At 30.3% G+C, this 25,115-nt stretch overlaps 2 protein-coding genes across 4 annotated transcripts; one reads left to right on the forward strand and one right to left on the reverse strand.

Annotated features, from left to right (window-relative positions):
- Positions 1–3,882: 3,882 nt before the first annotated feature.
- LOC107638530 (1-deoxy-D-xylulose-5-phosphate synthase 1, chloroplastic) lies at positions 3,883–7,745 on the reverse strand. The gene is made up of 10 exons (XM_016341853.3): positions 7,342–7,745; positions 7,117–7,248; positions 6,824–6,988; positions 6,590–6,740; positions 6,231–6,502; positions 5,873–6,146; positions 5,177–5,484; positions 4,830–5,111; positions 4,458–4,742; positions 3,883–4,222 (listed from the first exon to the last, which is right to left on the reverse strand). The coding sequence occupies exons 1-10, from the start codon at positions 7,450–7,452 to the stop codon at positions 4,067–4,069; spliced, it is 2,136 nt and encodes a 711-aa protein (XP_016197339.1). The 5' UTR covers positions 7,453–7,745; the 3' UTR covers positions 3,883–4,066.
- An 11,589-nt stretch (positions 7,746–19,334) lies between these two features.
- Positions 19,335–25,115, forward strand: LOC107638531 (squamosa promoter-binding-like protein 7). Of its 3 annotated transcripts, none has more exons than XM_016341854.3 (10): positions 19,335–20,023; positions 20,575–20,753; positions 20,908–21,134; positions 21,228–21,302; positions 21,406–21,513; positions 21,866–21,980; positions 22,310–22,445; positions 22,867–23,029; positions 23,389–23,955; positions 24,498–25,115. In XM_016341854.3, exons 1-10 carry the CDS (start codon positions 19,509–19,511, stop codon positions 24,783–24,785), a joined length of 2,373 nt encoding a protein of 790 aa, XP_016197340.1. In that variant the 5' UTR covers positions 19,335–19,508; the 3' UTR covers positions 24,786–25,115. The 3 variants fall into 3 exon arrangements, with proteins under 3 accessions (XP_016197340.1, XP_016197341.1, XP_016197342.1); XM_016341855.3 differs by having other exon boundaries at positions 19,339–20,023; positions 20,575–20,747; XM_016341856.3 differs by having other exon boundaries at positions 19,363–20,023; positions 20,592–20,753.

A 25,115-nucleotide genomic window follows, 5' to 3' on the forward strand; every position in this document is an offset into this window, starting at 1 on the left:
GATAATATCCGGTTTTATTCTCATTTAATTCCAAATCAAAAGTAATAATGACTTATTCAATTTAGCATTTATAACAATAAATGAGATCACCATTATATAAATCATTTAATTTGAAATAGCATAATTTGCGATTATAATTAATATATGTATTGCCCACAAATAAGTTAGGAAATCAAATAATTTCCTAACATAAGGCTCTTTAAGAGTTGGTATGAGAATATCTTAATAAATCTATAAGTATGATAAAAAAAATCTCAAAAGTTCTTTTTTTAGGTAACCTCCTCCGCGTAGAACTCGTAGCAACAAATTATAAGGGCTTGTTTGGGTGAGCTTCTAAGAAAAGATCTTTTTTCGAGTTATCTTTTTTTAAAAGATCTTATGGAGAAGTAAAAGTAATTTTATGTTTGGATATCTCATACAAAAAGATCTTTTTATCTATCAATTATGTTTGTGTATAACAATATAAAAGTACTTTTTTGTTTATTTATTACATGAAAAACATCTTTTTTTTTAAAGAAAAAAGATCTTTTAAAAAAAGATGTAAATTACAGCTTCTCAAAAAAGGTCTTTTTTTTTTATTTTACTAGTGCTTTTACTTTTACTACTAGAAATTTGCCAAACACACTAAAAAATAAAAAAAGATCTTTTTTCATTGAAAAAAGATCTTTTTTTTAACAAAATAATGGCGCCCAAACATGCACTAAATATAGTAAAAATAATTACGTACACATTAAAATTAAAATTAATCACAAAATTATATTATTAAATTTTGAATAAAATGATAATTAAATTTTTAAAAATTTTAATTTTAGATTAATTAGTACTGAAAAAAACAAGTATTAATTTAGTCCTTTCTAGTAACAAATAATGAATACCTTAAATAAATAAAGAGCAGTTGGTTATATGTACTATTAACTATTATGTTATTTATATATACTATTAATTATTGTGTTATTTATCTGTTAATTTATGACGTAAAATTTAACAGTGTTATTTATATATACGTTTAATTATTGTAATATGTCTATTTTTAAAAAATTGTTATGTAAATAACAAAATTTTTAGCAAAATTTTACCTGTTTTATAATTTAGATGATAAAATATATAACAACTTTATTTTATTTTGTACTATCTATTTTATACAATTTATTAATAGAAAGACATACATATTCATTGTTTATTATAATAGAAAATTTAATTGATATTTTTTTCTAAAAATTAATTCATCATAAATTAAAATTTTTGTCACTTTATTCTTAATATTTAAATATATATTATTTTATATATTTTAAGTATTTAATATTATTTTGTTCTAATTGCAAATGTGATGCATGAATAAGTGCCACACTGCCCGCAGCCCAGATTCATATTGGTGCAAATGTCCTCTGATGGCGTGACGTATTTAGTGCATGGATCTCTTATTATTGTATGTGTGACACACGTACCTAGTCATTCGTAACTCGATTATATTTGAAATGATAACGACAGAGTCTCTGATAAACTAAAAAGATGAATATCCATTTCAATTTTTGATTTTTTTTGGAAAGATTATGATACGAAATTTGTATAAAAAATAAAGAGGATTAGATCAGTGAGAATAGAATAGAAATTTTTAAAATTAGGATTTTTGTCAATGAATAGTATAAAATAAAATTGAATTATTTATGTATTTTATTATTTATAGTGATGTATATCTTGTTATTCTCATATGAACATGAAAATGATATAGTTTTAAACAATGAAGTATTTATTATCTTTTGAGTTTTTATATACACTTTATCAACTGCTCTTTGTTTATCATAAATTCTATTAAAACAAGTAAAATTTCGTTCCAAAAATTATAATCTATATATTTACTTTTTATAAATATACATATTAAAGTAATTAACAATACATATAAATATTATTTATTAAATTTTAATTAATAAATCCATAAAAAATATTATATATACACTATTTACTATTTTAAAAGACTAAATTAGTATTTAAAAAATAAAACTAATTTATTCAAAGCTAATTAAAATCTTCAATCATCTAATTATCACTTTATCCTAAAACAAAATAGAAGGGACCAAATGGTAGGCATTTGCTTCTATAAATGTGACACGACGTTGTAAAACATTTTCATGCACGCATTTCCTTGGAAGTATCGGCACATATCCATTCATCAATATTGGAGGATCCTAGGTAAGAAATAAATGAGTCAATATTGGAGGATCCTAGGTGAGAAATAAATGAGAAACTCATAATATATATACATTATTTTATAAAAAAAATACATTATCCATTATAAAAATAAAAATAAGAAAAAAATTATTTTAATAAACATTAAATACTAACAAAAAAATTAATTAATAAAAGAAATAAAAAATTCATAGAAAACAATACTCTACAATTTGAGTACTTTTTTGTTATAGTTTTTTTATTGTTTTTATAATTATCATTGCCATCAGTTACTCACTTTCAAAAATTTTTAAATTTTTTGCCTTCTACAACACCTAACACAGAGATGTAAGAAAAGTTATAAAAAATTGTCCTCTTTTAATATCTTTACTTGTCATTTGATAAAATGTATTTGAGAATTTATAGTTGATAAAATTGAGTACAAGTAATTTTTTATGTGCTGCTTTTCACATAAACTTTTTTCCTTTGGACGGTAATTTTAACTCCAAATTGATTTTCAGCGCCGGTAAAAAGTGCTCAAGTGGCGCATGAAAAAAATCATGTACCCAATTGATGTTTGTTATTGAATTGTTGTTGTTATTGAGTCTAAAAGGGTAGGGTGGGGATAACCATGGGTCCTCTCAAATACGAACATTTATGTCGGATGCTATATTCTATCTCAAACCGCTTTTCTACCACTTTTTTTTCTCCAGTAGACTTTGTCAACCACAGGAAGGTTGGTTTCCTTTATCTGCCAAAAAAGATTAGTATACCTATAGTATTTTCCTTTGAGCACACGCATAAGTAGCAAATTAGGCTTAATAGTAATTCGCCAAAACTATTTACCCAGCAAGACTAGATTCTGGGTTCTGAGATCCTTGAATTTCAATTTGCGTTTTTTTTTTTGTCTGGTCATACAATCCCAACTAACTGAAGCCATTTTTTTCTTCATTCCCTTCTGACCCTACCAAAACTGTCTTAAATCATGTGTATGTCTTCCACTAGAGAATCTAAAAGCTTGAAACATGAAAGCGTATATATTAGAATAGCTTCTTCAACAGCTCTGATTAAAACATGTCTGCCACTGATAATAGATTCTTCTTCTAAGCCTGACTCTTTTCTAAATTTTATTCTTTATTGTACCGAATATTTTCCTTTTAGATCTTTAAATAATGGAGGGAAGGCCTAGGTGTATTTATCTTGGGTTCCCACATATGCTCTATGTTACGTAATTCTGTTAGCTGTTGTCTTCTAGCGAGTGGGGTGTTTTGACCGAAAAAACTGCTGATTTGTGGAGGTTAACTTTCTGTCCGATAAACATCTCATATTCATTGAGTAGAGATAGGATATTGTTACATGATTTCTCATTAGCCTTTCCAAATAAGATAGAATCATCAGCAAAGAGAAGATGATTGACTGTTGGAGACCTTCTGTAAATCTGAATTCCTTGTATAAGCCTGTTTTTATCTCTATCAAAAAGAAGTTATAAACTGCTTCGTTTTAGGTTATTTAAATTAAAAGTTAAAATAGTTTCGTTTTATATATTTTAATGGAATATCTAGATATTTATATCAACCTTATATTAATGTTTGTATGCTAAAAATTATTCTAAAAATTAACATAAGTTATATTCATAAAATTTAAAAATTAAATAGAAGCAATTAAAATTTTAAGATTAAATAAAGTGAAGTATATCAAAGAAAAAAAAACATAAGAATATAGATAACAAAGCACACATTGATAGTCTTTTTATTCTACAACCTTAGCTTCCATGTCCCCTCATATAATAATTCCCAATGCTAAACAACATTAAGATTTTACATTATTTTTGTATACATTATACAAGGGACATTAACGCTAACAACATTTATACAAAGCTGGAGATGATAAGGCATGGTAGATTTTATTTCATATTTATGACCTCAAGTGCTTCTCTAGTTTGTCCAAGGATTTTGAATACGGCCCCTGCTATGTGAGATGGTGTGAGACCAGCCAGAGATAATTGGTCAGAAGGTGAACCATGATCAATGTAACAATCTGGCAAAACCATTGGCCTCCACTGCATTTGTAAAATACATATATTAGTAATGTGTATTTTATATTTTAATATGTTGATAACATAATTGATGATATGAGTAATGTTAGGAAAAAAAACTCAAATTTATTTTAGTAATATTTATTAATAATTAATAAATATTAAATAAAATAAAATTAGACTATTTTTAACTTTTTTTTTCTTTTTTTGTAGCGAAACATTTTAGTATTATTATTATAAAGTATGCGTTGATATATACCTTCAAGTTTCCATCAAGAAGGCCATCAAGGGCCATGAACTGAGCAACATGTGAAGCAAATCCTCCGATGGATCCTTCTTCCACGGTGATCAAGACCTCGTGAGATTTCACGAGGCTGCGAATGAGGGAGTGATCCAACGGCTTGCAGAAACGTGCGTCCGCCACCGTCACATGCAAGCCGTGGCGTCCCAATAAGGATGCAGCGGCTAAACAGTTCTGAACAGCTGTTCCATAGCCCAAGAGGGCAACCCTTTCGCCTTCAATTAATACCCTACCTTTTCCAATCTGTTTAGGTTTGAGAACAAATTGAAGACATTAATTTGATTTGAAAATTAAAATAGTTGCTTCTAAATCTTCATAATTCTCATTTACCTCGAGAGGAGTTCCTTTGTTCCCTGCTGGTAGTGCAACACCAACACCATTCCCCCTCGGATAGCGGAAACAACTTGGTCTATCATCAATGGCGGCGGCAGTAGCAACCATGTGGAAGAGCTCAGCTTCATCAGACGGAGCCATCACCACCATGTTTGGGAGGCATGCCATGAAAGTTACATCGAAAGAGCCGGAATGTGTAGGACCATCAGCTCCAACTAATCCAGCTCTATCCATAGCAAATCTTACCGGAAGATTCTGCAGATCCACATCATGCACCACCTATGGAACAAAATACATTGAGTTATGTATCAATTTCAAAGCAACAACATGCTATGCTGTGTTACCTGGTCATAAGCTCTCTGAATGAATGATGAGTATATTGCACAGAAAGGCTTCATGCCTTCACAAGCCAGACCAGCAGCAAATGTAACGGCATGCTGTTCTGCAATCCCGACATCGAAGCATCTTGATGGGAAACGTTTATGGAAGATATTTAAGCCAGTTCCACCTCCCATTGCAGCATGGATTGCAACTATGTCTTTGTCTGCTTCTGCTTCTGCAATTAAAGCTTCTGCGAAATAACTTGTGTATGACTCAGTTTTAGCCGTAGCCTTGAACTGTTTTCCAGTTGCCGGGTCAAACTTAGCAACACCTGCAAAATCAAATCAATCACAAATATTTTATGTTACTAAAGGATTATTGTTTATTCTGCAGAAATATTTAAGATACAATCCTCCAGTCTACTTTAGAGGTGTCCAATTTTGTTTCTTTCATTATATAATTCATAATAATTATAATGAGTCATGAGTAATAGTATTTGGTGAATCACTTTAATAAAAGGAAATGAAGAAAATAGTGACTATATATGGTCCTTCAATGTCTTCCTAATTCATTCCTGTGTTTATTAAGGCGAGGTGGGTGGTAATAATTGACATGCAAAGAATTTGATGTATGCAATCTGTAATGGCAGAGTGAAATTTATTAGCGTCAGGCTAAATGACCAAAAAGTGATAAATTCATGTTGATAGAGCCTCTATTACCATGGTACTTGTCTGCCGCTTTTTCTGCATAAGGATATCCACGACCTTTTTCTGTTATAACATGGATTAGCACAGGACCGCTTGTTTGAGTACTTTGGGTTTCTTTGAGAACGGAAATAAGATCATTTATATTATGACCATCAATAGGGCCGATGTAATAAAGTCCAAGCTCTTCGAATAGGGTAGATTTGGAGCCATTAATCATGCCGCGAGAATATTCATCAACTTTTGCAGCCAACTCATGCATGTGTCCGCCAATTTGTTTAGTTACACCCTGCCAAAATATCATATTGAGTACATAATCAGTTTTAGCAAAGTCAAATAAAATTTTTTCGTTAGTGACTTATAATTTGCTTACCTTTGCAACTTCTCTGAGTTCTCTGAGAGGCCTACTTGATTGTAGCCTGTTGAGAGCACTACTCAACGCACCTACTGGTGGTATGGGTCCATCAAGAGTTGCAGTTGGGAGAGAGACCTGTTTATTGTCATTTAGTATAATAACCATGTCCGAATCAAGATATCCAGCATTGTTCATTGCTTCATAAGCTTGGCCAGCGGTCATAGCACCATCGCCAATAACAGCAACTACAGTGTTTTTTTCTCCCTTCAAATCCCTGCCAACCGCCATTCCTATTCATGCAATAACGAGATTTTCAAATTTCAATGGCATGGAAATTTCTATGTCAAATAGAAAATAGAAAATAGAAGAATTATTACCAAGTCCTGCTGATATGGTCGTTGAACTGTGACCCGTGCCGAAACAATCATATTCACTCTCAGACCTTTTGGTAAACCCACATAATCCATCTGTTTGCCTTATGGTATACATTTTATCCCTTCTACCAGTGAGAATTTTATGAAGATATGACTGCAAAATTCAATCAAAATGTTTGTTTACAAAGATGACCATTACAAAACAAATTTTAAAGAAAGAGTAAAATCAAACCATACTTGATGACCAACGTCCCACAAGATTTTATCCTTAGGAGTATTGAACACATAATGTAGAGCAACCGTGAGTTCCACAACACCAAGGTTTGATCCTAAATGACCACCAGTTCTAGAAACATTGAAAATAAGGTCGGATCGCAACTCTTTCGCCAGTTGTTCCAATTCCTGTATAAATTGTTCGTATTGTTTTAACAATAATAATAAATTTTTTATTTAATTTATGATTATTTTGTTATAAATTCATGTGGGGTAATTAAAATAAAATTTGATGGTTTGTTTAGATATTATTGTACCTTTATAGAGAGATTTTTCATATGAATGGGATAGTTTATAGTGTCTAGTAGTGGTGTTGGTGGTCTCTGAGAATGATAATCTTCTGTGTCAGACAGTGATGCATGAACGCCACATAATTTTTTTCTCCTCTTCTATAACAATGAATCAAAACCAAAAATTAAAAAACAAAAGAAAGATCGAAATTGGATAATAAATAAATAACAACAAAATAAGGATTTTCTAACCTGATTAAATCTATATTGGGAATGATAAAATTGATTAACATCCCATTGAGATGACGATAATAATGATGTTGCATAGCGGAGAGGAGACGAGAATATACACAGAGAAGCCATTATAGAACAACAACACTACTTAAAACTCTCAAAAAAATCGTCTACAAAGACATGCACAACAAAGAGATCAATGATGGTGTGCATGCATGTACATAAACACTGAAACAGTAGCACTTACATGCACAATAGAAAGTGAAAGTGATTTGTATTTCTGAAAATATATAGATGAACAAGAGAGTGGAAGTACAATGAAATGAAGGTGATATGAAAACTATTTCACCTTCAAAATGGCATTGGAGTTTGGTTATGATATTGTCTAGGAATGAGAAGTGATGACTTTATATTGTTTCAGTATTGATTCTAGTGACGAGTGTAGATTTTTACTTTGTGCGTTGGTGCGGTTGTCTCTGTTTTTTTTATTGGACCACACGCACTCAGAATCACGTTTAGGATAACTTCATCCATATAAATTATAAACAGAAAATGATGGTGAATAGTTAGATATAGTTAGTGAATTTAATTTTAATACATTTAACAAATTATGTTGTATGACTTTTTCTTATATCGAGTATATTTGAGTACACTCTTTATTATATTAACTCTAAATTTTTTTAGCGTGAATTTTGTTTAATTTATTTTACACAATTATTCTGTTTATTTTTTCATATGAATCATATCTGTTCATTATAAATAGAAGTACCAAGATTTCAGTAAGGAGATACCTAGCATGCCATATTGAACTATTGACATATCCCTTTCTTATTTATTATATGTTGTTATATGAGTTTGGTCATAGTCATTATACTTGGCACAGTAAATTATAAAATACATACATGGAGACCAATGAATTACCCTAGAAGTAATAACCTATTCTTCCATTACATGCACTTGTAATTACCACCTATAATTATATTAGGTCCATTCTAATTTTTTCATATTTTTTTTATTAAGAATTAATAATAAGATGTATTTATTTTGACTATGTATTTTATTAAAAGAATGATATATATTTTAATAAAAACACCTATTATATTAAGTAAAATTTTAATAAAAATAAGTTTTTTTTAATTGAATTGTATAAAAATGTTAAAAATGACAAAAATAAAAAAATCAAATTGATGTTGAGATTATTCCAAAATCTAAGATTTGAAGAACTAATAAATTGAATTGTTCATGAAATCAGACGTGATATTGACAAAACATTAGTATAAGACATTGAACAAAGACAACAATGCAAAATACACGATAATGAGATGAGACAATATCCTATATTCATCTAACGATCTAATTATTTTTTTTGTTGGGATTCATTTTAACAACTCTTTTTTTTTTAAAGAAAAAAAATATTGTATTTAAAAAATTTTATTTAATTTTCACATAAAAATCTCATTTTAAATTGAGATGTACTAATGTTATTTTATTTTTCTCATAAAATATTAATTTAATAATATTATCAAATTTATCATTTTATCTAAAATTTTCAATTTTCAATTTTTATATCTTTTTCTTCTTTCTCCTTAGTGAATAACACCAACGAATTCCGTTGGCGAGTCTCCTTAAATCTATCTATATTCCATAGAGAATCAAAGAAAGCAACTCTAAAAATTCACACTTTACAACTTTTTTTTTATGGCATTTATTTAGGTTATTACCTTTGATATATATATATATTGTCTTCAATAGCTAAATCATTTAGAGAAATTAGACAATCAATGTAACGTTATCTAGCACGATTACAGTCGTTCATGGGAAACAACTTGTTAGGAATGATCTTATTCAAGTGAAATGAGTTTGACGCAATTGACTAGCAGGAGAAATCCCCTTCTGCTTAGGTTTTTTTTTTTTTTTTTTTTCAAAAAGAATAGTTAAATCATTCAAAAAATACTTATTGTGAAATTAGCCGTGAAAATTGGTATTAGCGTTAATAAAGAGAATGGCAGAAACCATAGACAAGACTATAAAGGCAGGAAGACTGACGAAGGAAATCAAATCAATTTCTGTAATGCACTTATATCTAGATGATTAAGGTCCATTTGAAAAGTTTTAAAATAATTTTTTTTAACTTTTAACTTATGAAAAGTAGTAGTATTAATATTTGGTGCAATTTTTAAAATCAAATTGTAGCTTTTTGAGAAATTATTTAGGAGCTTATAAAGAAGTTAAAAAAAATTACTTCTCTCATAATACTTCTACTTTTTATCACATTTTTATAAAATAAGCTCTTTTAGAATTAAAAATCCAAATACAAAATAATTTATTTATAAACTACTTTTAATATAATCATTTATTGTTTAAGCTATTTTTTCAAAAAGAGTTTAACGGTATGGTATAATTCTACATTAAGTTTAGGTATTTTTCTTTTAAATAATTCTCTCTATTTACATGTATGTTCAGTTTGTTTTTTATATAAAATATTTTGCAATAAAAAGTTGGTTAGCTATTTAAATAAAAAAAAAAACTTAAATGGTCTCAGATAAGGTAATATTTGCAAAATTTAACTCAAATCACATCGAAACGCGACCTTTCTTGGAAGTCTAAATACATTCAATTTGGCCACTGTCATTTAACAACAGAGTAAGAAAAATCTACATGCAACCGATTAACATCCGCTCTCTCGTTCATTGTCTTGTCTTCTTCTTTTAGCTTCTCCATTGATGATATACAGCTCGTGGACAGTGAAGGATCAACAAAAACAACAGTGTTTTTCAAAATCTATAGCAGCTGGTTATAACTTATAGGGATGTTCTTCAATGCCTGTTGCAACTAGTTATATTGATGATTTAAACAAACATATCACATATGATAACATTTCTGCATGCAATTTTTTTATTTAAGTAATTCCAAAAAGATGAATTTTGTTTTGAATTAGAGTCTCTATGTAATAAAGTTAAAATTAAAAAAATATATATACTGTAGCAATATATAAAAGATATAATTATTTATATTTAAATAATATAAATGCTTTAGGTATTTGTTGTATTAAAAATATAAAAAATATTTTTTGATAATTTTTTAAAATATTTTTTTATAGTACTCCTAAAATGTACTTTTTAAATACATGTTAACAAGATCCATGTATACAGTTAAGAGTAATTTGTACTTTTGACACAGAAAATAATTTTTACTTATATATTTTATTTTTATTTATACAAAAAGAGTTAAGTTTGTAAGATGGAATAACTTACAGAGATGCATGCAACAATTTATAATTTATATATTTTTTATTTTCACTTAAACAAGTGATAGAGAGGAATTTAAAATAAATAATGCCAAATACCACGTTTTATCTTAGATGATTGAAGTTACAGAATTTGTCTTGCCGTTGGTGTTTAAATTTAGAAAGATATATAAAATTAATATTTAATTAAATAATATTCATAATTTTTTTATTAATTTATTATTTTTTTAGTTTTTATTTTTTTTAAAGTTTAAAATTTATGATTATATTTAGAATTCAAAATTTAAAATTTATAATTTAAAAAAAAAATAATTTTAAAAATAAGTATTATTAATTGAAAAATAATTAATTTTTAATTAAATTTTTTAAATTTTATATAACGGTTTATGATTTGAGTATTTTTAGAGTTAGCCAACTTGTTTTTAACGTGATTTACTTATAAATTTAAAAAAGTAAGTCATTACCATTTCTTAGAACATATATTTAAAATAATTTTTTTTTGTTAAAATAGATTTTGAACCTAAGGTTACAGCTCACAGGAATCTCAGGCTTCAAAGACCAATGACTATGAAAGAAGTGAAACGTGTAATATTTAGCATTCATCTTTAAAGTGCTCCATGAGACGATGGTATGACAGCAAAATTTTTTCAAAATTTTTGGAACATACTTAGTGGTGATGTGTTTCGAGCAGTTAAGAGCTTCTTTTTAGGGGGCAGAATTTTGAAGAGTTTTAACCACACTCATATCTGTCTTATTCCTAAGATTTCTGATACTAAAAATATGACTCAGGTAAGACCAATAAGCCTATCTTCAGTCGTTTACAAGATTATCTCCAAAGTATTTGTACATAGACTTCAGGGTCTGATGAATAGACTAATTAGCCCTACGCAAAGTGCTTTTATTAAAGGCAGATGAATCTCTGATAATATCCTAATTGCTCACGAGTGTATGCATTATTTGAAGAACAAAAAAAGGGGACTCGAAAATGAAATGGCGCTAAAATTAGATATGAGTAAGGCATATGATAGAGTGGAATGACACTTTCTTTGGTTTATATTGAAGAAGTTTGGTTTTGACTCCCGGTGGATCATGTGGATTCGAGAATTAGTGACAACTGTTTCTTATTCTGTTATTGTGGAAGGACAACCATATGGTTTCTTCAAACCAAATAGAGGTATTCGACAAGGAGATCCTCTATCTCCCTATCTTTTTTTTTCTGTGTAGAAGGTCTCTCATTCTCGCTACACAAGGCAGAACAAAACAGACTAATTCAGGGTCTTCAGATACATAGGCGATGTCCCAAGGTCAACCACCTCCTCTTTGCTGATGATTCCATCTTATTCTGTAAGACTAATCCTGAAGCATGTTCAAATATCTTGCATTTATTGAATTCTTATGAAAGTATCAGTGGCAGAGGGTAAATCTTAATAAATCTACTGTATTCTTTAGCCACAACACTCTCTCCACTACTTGTACACTACTGGCTAACTCTATGAATATTAATCATATTGGGACTCAAGATAAATACCTTGATTTGCCTTCTACAGTCTCTAAATGGAAAAAGGCTTCTGTTAGTATGATCAAAGAAAAGGTTCGAAAAAGAATCCAAGGGTGGAAGCGCAATCTTCTATCGTCAGGTGGTAGACACGTATTGCGCTTAAAGTAGTAGGAGAAGCTATTCCTATTTATATATTGTCTTGCATCAAGTTGTCTGATAGTTTAATTTCGGAAATTCACTCTCTACTTTCTCAGTTCTGGTGGGGACAAAAAGGTTCTGAAAGGCGGATGGCTTGGATTAGCTGGGACACTATGACTCGCCCACAAAAAGAAGGAGGCCTTGGATTTAAAGATCCCAGAATCCAAAATCTGGCGCTTTTAGGCAAACAGTTTTGGCAACTCGTAACACAGCCTACTTCCTTATTATCCAAAATCCTAAGAGGTAAATACTTTAGCAATGGTCATGCTATAATGGCAGAAATTGGAGTCTTACCTTTTTGGGGATGGAGGAGTATACTGGAAGGCCGAAAGATTGTTGAAAAAGGTCTTAATTGGGCTGTGGGTACTGGAGAGAATATTCGAACCTTTGAGGATCCTTGGTTGCCTCCTTCGTATCCTTTAATGATTTATGACATGCCAAATAGACAGGCTATTTTTGAGTTGGTTCCAAGAGTTAATGATCTAATTACTGAAGATGAAAATTGGAATCAGAATCTCATTCAAGAATTATTTTCCCAAGACGTTGCAAACAGGATTTTGTCAGTTAAAATTCAGCAGAGTAGGAACAAATTGCAATGGGATTTAAACAAATCCAAGCAATATGATACAGTTTCAGGTTACAGAATTGGCTATTTATTTTACCATCTGCCTCTGGAGCTTTGCCATAATTATATGCACCAGAAAAAGCCGTGGATTGATCTATGGAAGTTGAACTTGCCTCACAAAATTAAGCTATTTATCTGGAAAGCTCTCCATGGCCGCTTCCGGTGCTTGCTCAGATTCATCACCGCATCCCATCTATATCACCAATATGCCCCTGCTGTCATGAAGCAACTGAAACTGTCACTCATTGTTTGATCGATTGCTCTAGAATTAAAGATGTATGGTCTCACAGTTATTTTCGTGACTGTCTTTCCCCTCAGAGTCCTAACGACTTTTGGACATGATGGACTGCATCAACAGAGATGCTTAACCCGTTGAAAAATGCTGACCGTAATCCTCAATTGCTTGCCATCATTTGCTGAAACTGCTAGAAAGCTCACAACCAGTTGATTTTTGAAGGTTCTATTTCAATGCCGTCTGCCATTCTAGCAAGCTCTGTCAAGTTGTTCCGTGAAATCTAAAGAACTCCTAGTTTAGGTCGTCATCTCCATGAGGCAAGCTTTTAGTTGCATTCAATTTGATTTATCATTCTTTCTTCTTTAAGGTTTTTTTCGTTTTTCGACCACGCACCGTTGGATGAATACCTTCAGTGTAGTGTTTTTGAGAAATCTACACCTTTCATTATGCTGTCCTGCTTTTAAACATCTTTATATTTCATTTTTCAATAATTAATGAAATATAACCTACTCTCTTTTGGAAAAAAAAAAAAAAAGACTACAAACCCTTAGTTTTGACGTACTATCAATTTATTTTCCCTCGTTACAATTAGAACTCAAATTTATTTATAATTTTCAAACAAAACTTTACTATTCAATATTCTTATAACACTAATTAAAAATATTATAAAAAATTATTAAAAATTTATTTAAAAAATAATTATTTAATAGTTTTTATATTAAATATATGGAATACTTTTTAAAAACTTATTATTGTCTTCTAAACAAATAGAATTAGAATACTTTTTAATTAATTCTTTGAAATAAAATGTCTAAGGTTTAAATGAAATTAGTCTTTTCATGTCACAATAGTTGTTACAAAATAAAATACCTGAAAATGATATTAGAAAATTATGTAAATATATAGAACTGTCCTTGTTTTTTTCAATTAATTGAATAAGTGTTTAATTTATTATCTTTCTTAAAATTACTTAGTAAAAATTAATTAAAAAAACTTAAAATAGAACAAATATTTTAAAACTTTAATAAATAATATACATGAAACACCCACTGTAGAAAGAGACCTAGCGGATTGATGTTTTTGTTTGTTTTTCTCGAAAAAGTTTTTGGAACATGGAAAACATATTTATGAAGATGCTAATAAAAAAATATTGGATCCGAATTGTAAGTAAAACACTACCATAGATTAGGGTCCACTGAGCTGTTTTCAAAATGTCAAGCCCAATTCAATCTGGGCTCACTCTATTGGGCTAACAACATTGCTTAAATTTGGATTATGAGCTTAATCAACAAGAGCTGATTGTGGTTGGAAAAAGTCTTTAGTGTGTCCATCTGTGACCAAAATATGATTAGTATTATCTGAACTATGAGAATTTCTTAGATAATTTAAGTAAGAATTTAACTAATTTGTATCTTAAAGAGTACAATATTAAAAATTTTAAACTTTTTTATGTATTTAATGAATTAAAATTATAAAAAAATTATATTTTTAATTACTTTTAGTAAAATATTTTATTTATCAAAAATGCTATTCGTACACTAAAATAATCACTAAAATCATCCACCAATGTATTTGTATATAAATATATATAGTTTAATTTATTTTTAATGTGTATTTATATTCCAACACATATTTTATACCGTCCAACTACACATCCAAGTATTTTTTGTAACCATGTCCAACCAAATTAGCCCAAACTCAACAAAAACCACTTTTATCACACCAGGGTGTACACACTCGCGTTTCAATAATGCAAAACATATCCTTCTTCGTCTTTGTCTTCGTTTTCGCGTTCTTCCTTCTTCTTCATCGATTTCCTCCTTCTTCGTATTCGCATTCTTTTTCTTCTTTTTCGCGTTCTTCCTTCTTCTTCGCGTTTCTTTTTTTTCTTCGTGTGTTTTTTCTCAGTCGTCGACATTCTTTTATTGCTGCTATTGTTGCTGTGTTTTTCTTTTCCTTCTTTTAATTGAGGTTTATTTGGATCCATAAATGAATTCGATGTGTTTTTATTGATGATTGAGTCTTATTGACTGCTTGTTCAAAATTGATCTAATTTCGGTTCATTTGTGAATTAATTGAGATTCATTTGATGCTGTTGATAAGTATTGACCAAATTTTTTATTTCTTAAGTAATTTCGGTTTATTTTTTAGTTTAATTGAGATTCATTTGGATTCAGAAATAAATTGTATGTATTTTTGTTGATGATTGAGTCTTTTTAACTGCTTGTTTAAAATTGAACTAATTTTGGTTCATTTGTGTATTAATTGAGGTTCATCTGGTGCTGCTAATAAGTATTGACCAAATTTTTTATTTCTTAAGTAATTTTGGTTCATTTATTAATTTATTTAAAGTTTATTTGGATTCAACAATAAATTCGATGTGTATGTATTGAATAAATTTTAGCACAGAAGAAAGAAAAGATCGTAAAAAGACAATCAAGAGTTTCACAAAATAGGCAACACACACAAATGAAGAAATTTTGAATCTACAAAAATAAAGGAGAAGAGACTCTTTAATATTACAGAATAAAAAAGTTATTGGTTAGAATTTGTAACAAAAAGAGAAGAGATTTGGAATTTCATAAAATGAGCGAGGATAAAATAGTCAAAAACAATTATTTATATCTATTTCTATTACTCAAAATTCGTGTTTTACCATTTTCTTGAAATATAAATTACATATATATTATATATATATTTGTAGGTAAACATATCCTTTTTATTTCTGTATCACAAACTAAACAATAAACACGTCCCATTGTATCTATGTCTTGGCATGACCCGAAATATAACAAAATTTTAAAGTAACTAATGTAAATGTTAACCAAAAGGGAGTAGCATCCACATAACAGGATTAATCATTTTTGCATTAAGCAAAACTGGTCTCTTCATCTGGTAATAACTTTTTTTTCCCCAGCTGTAAAGGGGCTAATTCACTCCGATAGATATCAATCAAATCAATCAAATTAAAGTCTAATTTAAACCATAAATGATAATTAGTAGGAGAGTGCAGAAGAGGCTATTCTCTATATAATCTATATTTTTAAATCTTAACAAAAAGAAAAGTATAATAAGGTAATTAATATTCAAAAAATATTATTTTAATCTTAATATTTAAAATAAATTTTAATTTCATCTTTAATATTTGACATCTCTTGTTTTTAATTTTTTGTCATATTTTAATGTCTTGACTGAAATAATAATTATAGTAATTTGAGAGTAAAAATTATAGAAAAGTATAATAATAAAAAATTAATTAAAAAAAAAAAGACAAAACAAAATATTTAAAATAAAAATAAAAAAATTTAAACATCAAAAACAAAATTAAAATTTAACTCAAATGTTAGGTCCAAAATATTATTTTATTCTTAATATATATTAATGTCAAGAAATATTCTAAGTTGATTCAAGCATTAATAATAAGCATCTCCAATATAAATCACCTCTAAAGTGTAGTAGTACATTGGGACAACTTGAGTGGCATCAAGAACTTGTCCAATTCTGACTTTGATTTGTGGTGTGTGAAGGAAGTTGCTTAGGAAACAAACAAGCAACAATAGGCCCTTAGTCCTTACACTTGCATTCTTTGATTTATATGCAATCATAAGATGCCTTTGATAGCGATCCTTTGCTTTATTATATTTTCTTTAATTTCTTTGGTGGTAGGTTATTGTCAATGGGGTTTCTATATTACTTCAATGATTAAATTACAAAAGGTAAAGTATATTTTTTCTTCTTGAAATTTGATAAAAGTTTTAAAAATATTTTTAAATTTTATTTTGTTTCAGAAGTTTTATTTGCATAAAATATATTCCTGACGGTTAATTTTTTAAAAAATTTAAGACCAATTCAACAATAATTTTATAAAAATAACTCTCAACACAAACAAATTAAGCATAACTTTCATGCATTATTATTAAATTGGTCTTAAATTTTTTAAAAATTTAGCCATCGAAAGTATATTTGATGCAAATCGAAAATTTTTGGGACAAAATTAAAATAAAATAAAATTTAGGAATATTTTTAAAATTTTTGCCAAACTTTAAAAACAAAAAATATACTTTATCCAATTACAAAAACTATGAATCTCTATATCATGTCATGTCAGACTTTTCTCAAAGTTTAGGCATAATTATTATCAGATTAGTGATAATTATACAATTAAAATAATATTATATGGTATTTTGATTGAAAAGAGTTTCACACTTTACTCTCAGGCTTCTTTTACTTATTCAATTCAAAGCTATGACTTTTCCTTTTAAAAGAAAGTTACAGTATTTTTATTTTATTTTATTTTTTCGTGGCATGGCAGGATATCTTAATCTTAATATTGTATATATATATTCCACGTGATGTATAGTATTATTAAATTTTCTTAAAATATTGCTAATGGATAGGAAGACATTTTACATAAAATGGATTTAGACATTTTGAACTGTTTTAATTTTAATTTTAAAAACATGTTGGTAAACCGGAAGAAATTCACATGAGCCAAGTCATTTATTTAAAAATATTCTGAGTAAAAAATGTAAATTTTAATCATATATTATTTATTTTGTCATATAAAAAAAATTTAAATAATATAATAAAACGGACAGATGATGATTAATTAATAAATAATATTTTTACATTGACAATAAAGAGTTACAATCTACCAAAAAAACTTGCAAAATAATTAACATGATCGGAGTTTTTATATAAGATTTGATTATCATATCAATGTTAAAAGTGTTACTCTCATTGTAGATTAAAATCATTAAAACAGACGAGTTATTTATAAAAAACAGTCTTCATATATTAATTAGGAAAAATAATACTAGAGTAAAGTATTAAATTGGTTCTAGGTAATCCTCTTTTGGTTCTTAAAGTTTAAAATATCCGACCGTGAAGTCAAAAGTTAAATAATTAACTGCTAGTAGTATAAAAACAAGATAGATAATCTGAAAATAAGTACAAGCTCCAAAGACACAAAATCAACTGTGGATGGCTGGATGTATCAATACATTTATTTATCATTTTTATTACAATTTAAATGAAATATTTTCTGTAGAACTAAGGAGAATAATAAATAAATATATTGATGCATTTACAGTTGATTTTGTGCCTTTGAAACTTGTATTTATTTTTCAGATTATCGATCTTTGTTCTTGTACAGTTGTACTGCTGTCATGTAAGATATTTCGTTAATTATTTAACTTTTGACGTGGGACTAAATTGAAGTTAAATAAAACTTTTTTGGATTCAAATAGGACACTTTAAACTTTAAGGACCAAAACATAATTATACCCAAACCGTAAGAACCAATTTAATACTTTAACCCTAATGATATTTTAGACATGATTTTTTACAATTATATATTTATACGAATTTATAGAAAAAAAAAGGCTGATATTATTATTAAAATAGAAATGGTAATATCTACTTTCTATTAATTAATATGTGACTATCAGTTTCATATTTTTATCTAAAGTGATCCAGAGTAATTCAACCCAATTTAAGAATAAATATTTTAGTATAGATATAATTTAGGTTTAGGTAACAAATACACAAGCACACTTAGTTCATTAATAACAAATTTATGAGTCATATAATTTTTAGTTTATTTAGTCAAAATTTATATTTAAATCTTCATCAGTGTTCTACCTGATTCCATATAATTTCTATGAATAATGAGAAAAACATCATATAAAATGGTCATAAGCTTTTTTTTTAGTGTATTCAGAACTAAAATACAAATATTTATATTATATATAGATATTTGGAAAAGAGACAATAATTTTTCTTCTTGAAAAATTAGAAAAAATGAGTAGGTAAATAAAGACAAAATATTTTTTGCCGTATTTTAATATTAAAGACCTTCTAAACATAAATATAAGAATAAAAGTAAATAAATTTAGAATTTTTGAAAAATGTGTTTCTGTAATTATAAAAGATAAGAATTTTAGAATAATATTTTAAATAATTTCTTATGAAATTTTTAATCACTAAATCAGTTTTTAAAAGTTTATTTTGTTAGATAAATTAACTATTAAATTGTTTTCTTATATGAAAAATCTAACCGAAAAATTTTAAAATGATTAAAGGAAAAAATAATTTGTCTAATTTTTTAATACAGTTTGACATAATTAAATTATTTAACAAAATAAAAAAATAAAAATTAATTAGAAAAAAAAAATACAAAATATTCCTTAGACTTTAGAGTAGAGAAAAATATGGCTTGAAAATGTCGCCACTATGACCCCATTTTGTTGAGTTTGTGTTCCCAAGAGTCAAAACAAACCCAACCGCCGCCACCAACCGCCACCACCTATCTTACCTTCTCCGCGAACCAAAACCACTCCGTCACTCTCAACAATTCAATTAGGGTTCAGTTCCTTCATCAATGGAGCCCCTCCCTTCTCTCCCTCCCCCTCTAAACAACAACAACATGGACGATTCTTCTTCAATTTGGGATCTTACTTATCTTCTCGATTTCAACCTCGACGATTTACCCCTTGACCCTCACCAACCATCTCAACCGTTGGATTTCGATCCTCCAGCTCCTCCCGATCCACACAATATTCCTCCTGCTTCTCCTCTTCCCGCCAACGACAAGGTTCGGAAACGCGACCCGAGGCTCACGTGCTCCAACTTTCTCGCGGGCCGGGTTCCATGCGCGTGCCCCGAGATCGATGCTCAGCTCGAGAACGAGGGTCTCCCCGGCAAGAAGCGCGTGCGCACCGTTTCCGCCGCGCGTGGCTCACCCCCGACGGTTTGTTGCCAGGTTCCTGGCTGCGAGGTCGATATCACGGAGCTGAAGGGGTACCACCGGAGGCATAGGGTTTGCCTACGCTGTGCTAATGCTGCCACTGTTATGCTCGACGGCGAGGCCAAGAGATACTGTCAACAGTGTGGCAAGTAAGTTTTTTTTTTTTTTCAATTTTATTTTTAACTTTACCTCAAATTTTAGGTTTGAATTTCCGGGACAGGTAAATTTCATGATCAATTTTTAAGTGATAGAAATTCGAAGGGAGAATTCTGGAACACATTACTTGAAGAAGCAATTCGAGTCATGATAAGCATAAGAAACGGTGCATATGGGTATCGAATAGGGCATAATATGGTCTAGCTCTAGCATATCTACAAAACAATTTTTTTTTGCGTGGATTATGTCATAAATCATGCGAAATGGAGTAAAGAAGTTGCTTATGATAAACATATGTTATTTTCAGAAAGAATAGAAGCTTAGTATTCGTCAAATTCTCTATGATTTGCACCTTTGTGCAAAATTTTAAATATTAGAGTATGATTGTGAGCTAGGAAGTAGCAAATGTTGTGTAAGTAGTATCTGATGATTGATGGGGAGCTAGGTAGAGTATGTGACAAGATTTTGGGTTGTATTTGTTGGATACTTGTTGACATTGTAGATAGTAATTTAATGCTCTGATTGTGGGTCAATTGTTTGACAGGTTTCACGTGTTGTCAGATTTTGATGAAGGTAAACGTAGCTGTAGGAGAAAGTTAGAGCGCCATAACAATAGGAGGCGAAGAAAGCCAGCAGATTCAAGAGCTGAAGCTGCTCATGAACCTCTACCTGTTGCACAAAATGAGGATTCAACTAATGACGGGGAAACAGGAAAAGGTTTAGGTATTACTATGCCAATGGTTTTGTGACCTTTTCACCCCACTTCCTTTTTTCCCACTATTTCATTAAATCCCGTGTCTATATGTTAGAAGAATGCTCATTGGCTGCTCATAATAATAATAATAGAACGCTTGTTGGCTGGGTTTGCATAATGCAGATTCTTCAAATTTGAGTTGTGAAATAAATGAAAAAGAAGTGTCACTGGATCTTGAAGATGAACCAGTTGCCAATCTGAACTCAGCTCCTGATATGCAGAATATTACAAATGACAGTGTTATGACTTTTCTTGCTTCTGGGGAAACACAAGTGAATAGTGGAAAAGATGTTTCCAACCTCTCTAACTCTCCTTCATATTGTGACAATAAGAGTGCTTATTCATCTTTGGTTGGTTGCCACACCTGTTTGTTGGTTGTCTTAATTATTACTTTGGTATAAGAAATTGTTTTTGTTGTTTGCTGATTGGAAGTTCATTTGTAGTGCCAAACAGGTCGGATTTCTTTCAAGCTTTATGATTGGAACCCTGCAGAATTTCCTAGAAGGCTACGCCACCAAGTATTTTAAGCATTATTATTACAGTTTAGTATTTAAAAGTGTTAACCTAACATGCCATTTAAGTTTTCGTAACTGATTAACAAGCAGTTAAATGCATTTATAGATATTCCAATGGTTGGCGAGTATGCCTGTTGAGCTTGAGGGATATATCCGCCCAGGGTGTACCATCCTGACAATTTTTATCGCCATGCCAAAGAATATGTGGATAAATGTAAGAATTCAACTCGACGTTCATCATGTTATATGTTCTAAGCTCATATTTTTAGTAGTTTGTAGACCAAATGCATTGCTTTTTGTTACTGGTAAACTGCTCCCATATTAAACTATATTGGTCTGTTTACTCATTCTTGTGGTTGCTCTTCTTTTACAAATTGAGTTGGTTCTGATCCTCACATGTACTCTAATTTGTTTAAGATATCTTTTCCCTTTTTTCTTTTGATAAGAGGGCCTCATATCTCATAGTTAACCTGACCAAGTCGGGGGCAAGACTTGATTATTGTTGATGTGTTTGTGTTTCCTTACTTTTCCCCCCAGAATTTAATTTATTCTCTTTTATGCACCAGTTACTGGAAGACCCTATGTACTATGTGCGCGATCTTGTTGCTCCTGGAAAGTTCCTATCTGCAAGAGGCAATGCACTAATTTATCTGAATGATATGTTCTTCCGCATTATGAAAGGTTAGTCGTGATTCCATCGTTCAATCATCAGTGAAGAATCTTCAGTTAAATGCATATATGTTTGCATGCATATTTTTTGCATTATATGTGAGGTTAGATCAGAGTGTATTCAAGTTTATCTGGTTTATTTTATACTATGTTTTTTGTTTCACCTTATGACATTATTAATGACTATGTTTGATGTGTATTCCATCTTTGCCAATAGAAGTAATGGGATTTTCTATTTCTTTTGAGATGTAATGTTTAAGTGTTTTCTTAAAAAAAAAATCAGATCTAATTTGTGAATCTTTAAATTTGTTTGAATTCATCAGCATATTTCATGGTTTCAGATGGAACTTCTGTGACAAAAGTCAAGGTAAATATGCAGGCACCAAGGCTTCACTATGTTCATCCCACGTACTTTGAGGCTGGGAAACCTCTGGAGTTTGTTGCTTGCGGAAGTAACTTGATGCAGCCTAAGTTTCGGTATGTTAAAGTTACCTCGTCTAAACATACGTTGAAATAGTTGCTTACTGAATAATTTACACAATAGACATTATGCTTTTGTGTACTTAGCAATGTTGGGGTATGCACCAATGACAGAAGAGAGACGTGGAATTTTATGGTTTGGTAGAGAGAGGTTGAAGTATCCTTTGTGCTCACTGAATGTAAAGCCTAAGTGATTTGTGTTTTGAGAAGAATTCAGGCATTGCATAACCTGAAATTGACTGTATACGTTGTCTTCATAGTGTTTATAATTGTTTGTTGTGGAGTGGTGGGTGCATGTGAAAGTGCTGTTTCAGCGTTGTTACTGTGGTTTTAATGTTTCATCTTTGTACTTGGTAGTTTATTTTCTTTTTCACTGGCCAATATCCTTCTGGTTTTAATGAGGTTGTCATCATGCCAGGCTTCTTGTATCTTTTTCTGGAAAGTATCTGAAGTGTGAATATTGTGTTCCATCTCCACATAACTGGACTGGGAACAATATGTCATGTGCTTTTGAGAATCAGTTATACAAGATATATGTCCCTCATACAGAGGAAACTCTCTTTGGGCCTGCATTTATTGAGGTGGGCATTCTCTTAATTTTGTGTTTCCTTTACTATGTGATGATGACGTGGATTTTTTTTCCCTGACCATGATGCTTTTTGGCCGGTTGAATGTGATTTCTTTTCTTTCTGATTCACTAACGTGTGCCTTTTTATACAAACAAATTTGGTTGGATTATAATATTTCAACATTTGTGCATAAAAAACGTCAATATTCAATCATATTAAGGAACATAGAATATTGTTTTTTGTGGTTACTGTTAAATACTTTAAAAATGTTATGGTTTACATCAATATGCAATACGGAGGCACTTTCTTGAAAATGATGCTCTAATATTCTTCGCCTCGTGTTATATCATATTTCTTTCTCCTTATTTTAGGTGGAGAATGAGTCTGGTTTATCAAACTTCATTCCTGTTCTCATTGGGGACAAAGAAATTTGCAGTGAGATGAGGACATTACAGCAAAGGTTAGATGAGTCTCTTCATTCTAAACAATTCCAGTCTACATCTGGTGGTTCTATCTGCAGCTTGTGTGAAGATTTTGCACATAGGCACACATCATCAGACTTGCTTGTAGATATAGCATGGTTGCTTAAGAACCCTACCTCAGAAAATTTTGAGAGAATGATGACGGCTTCACAAATTCAAAGATACTGTTACCTGTTGGACTTTCTTATATGCCATGATTCAATACTCATTTTGGAAAAAATATTACCAAAGTTGGTGATCTTTACAGAAGGCTTGAAATCAAATATTGTGGTTAGTCAGACGAGTGATGTTGATGTGACACAACTACTGAATTGCATGCATCTTGCTAGAGATGTTATTAATCAGAATCATCAGAAAGGCAGAGGCATAGTTGTGCATTCTGAAACAGAAGGCTTTAGGATTGAAAAAACCTGCACCCAAGACAGCTTGCCATCAGTTTCGAGAATAAAAAGTCAGGTTAGGATGACCCTTCTTTCTCCCCCTTGCTTCCTTTTTCTCTGATTTTGAAATATATACCGTGTCATTTACATTAAAATGCTTTATATCTTTCTTTGGTCATTTTCATACTCTATATAAGAGAAATGAAATACAATTGAGGAGTTTCCTGTTGGGATCAGCAGTAGACTTGATTTATTTAGTGGATACTCACTGTTTTGCGGTTCTACTGCAAAGATCAAGTGTATAATTTCTTTAATACTTAATCACAACTCCTGCTACGATCCCCTTGATGAATTATTGGTAGATTGTTGAATAAATTAGTTCGATATATGGTAAATCAAAAGTGATGTGCTTGAATTTGTGTGTATCAAGCATTTCTTCTTGCACACTTACTGCATGACCTTGATTTGGGTTTAATTAGGAGCATGGTTTTCTAATATTGGCCTTTTCTTTCAAATGGTTTCATTAAGTAACTAGTAAGGGACAGCTTCCATCTGATGCCTGCATAGTCTGAAGGATCTAATGAAACTGCAACTGACCTTAGGTTCCTTGTTTTGCAGGATGTTCTATCCAGAACGGATTCAAAGTGTGGAATAATGAGAAGCCCAACATCTAATGACAAAATTGATAGGATACCACTTTTGAAGAGGGAGATTATAATGAATATGGAAGAGTTGCCTAAACGATCCAGCCGGCGATATGTCGGTAGGGGATTCTTGAGCTCTCGACCGGCAATGTTTGTGATTGTTTCGGTTGCTGTTTGTCTTGCAGTATGTGTAGCCGTCTTTCACCGGGGGAGGGTTAGTGAGTTAGCTGTATCCATTAGAAGGTGCTTGTTTAACTCTTAGTAGATGTTGACAAGTTTTGTACTTTCTCTTCTATTTGGTACATATTGTTGTAACACTAAATAACCAGGGTCCAGGGATGTTGATGTTATTACTTACTAGTGATGGAGTGGGTGGTTCATTAATGGAGGCAAGCTTAACTGGACCTGTTTCTGGTTTGTGCCATATTTGTCTGGTTGGCCCCCAATGGAACCATAAGGTATAAAATCTAACACAACTTCTAGGGGCTAGCTATTTTTAGGCAGCACTATACTTTGACCGAGTTATCTTCTACTTAATTCTTTGCTTTTTCCCCCTTTTTGTTGGCTATAAAAGTAGTATTTTAATTCTACC

The sequence above is a fragment of the Arachis ipaensis genome, chromosome B4 (assembly GCF_059453495.1).
Source record: "Arachis ipaensis isolate K30076 ecotype BB chromosome B4, ASM5945349v1, whole genome shotgun sequence".
Taxonomy (NCBI): Eukaryota; Viridiplantae; Streptophyta; class Magnoliopsida; order Fabales; family Fabaceae; genus Arachis; species Arachis ipaensis.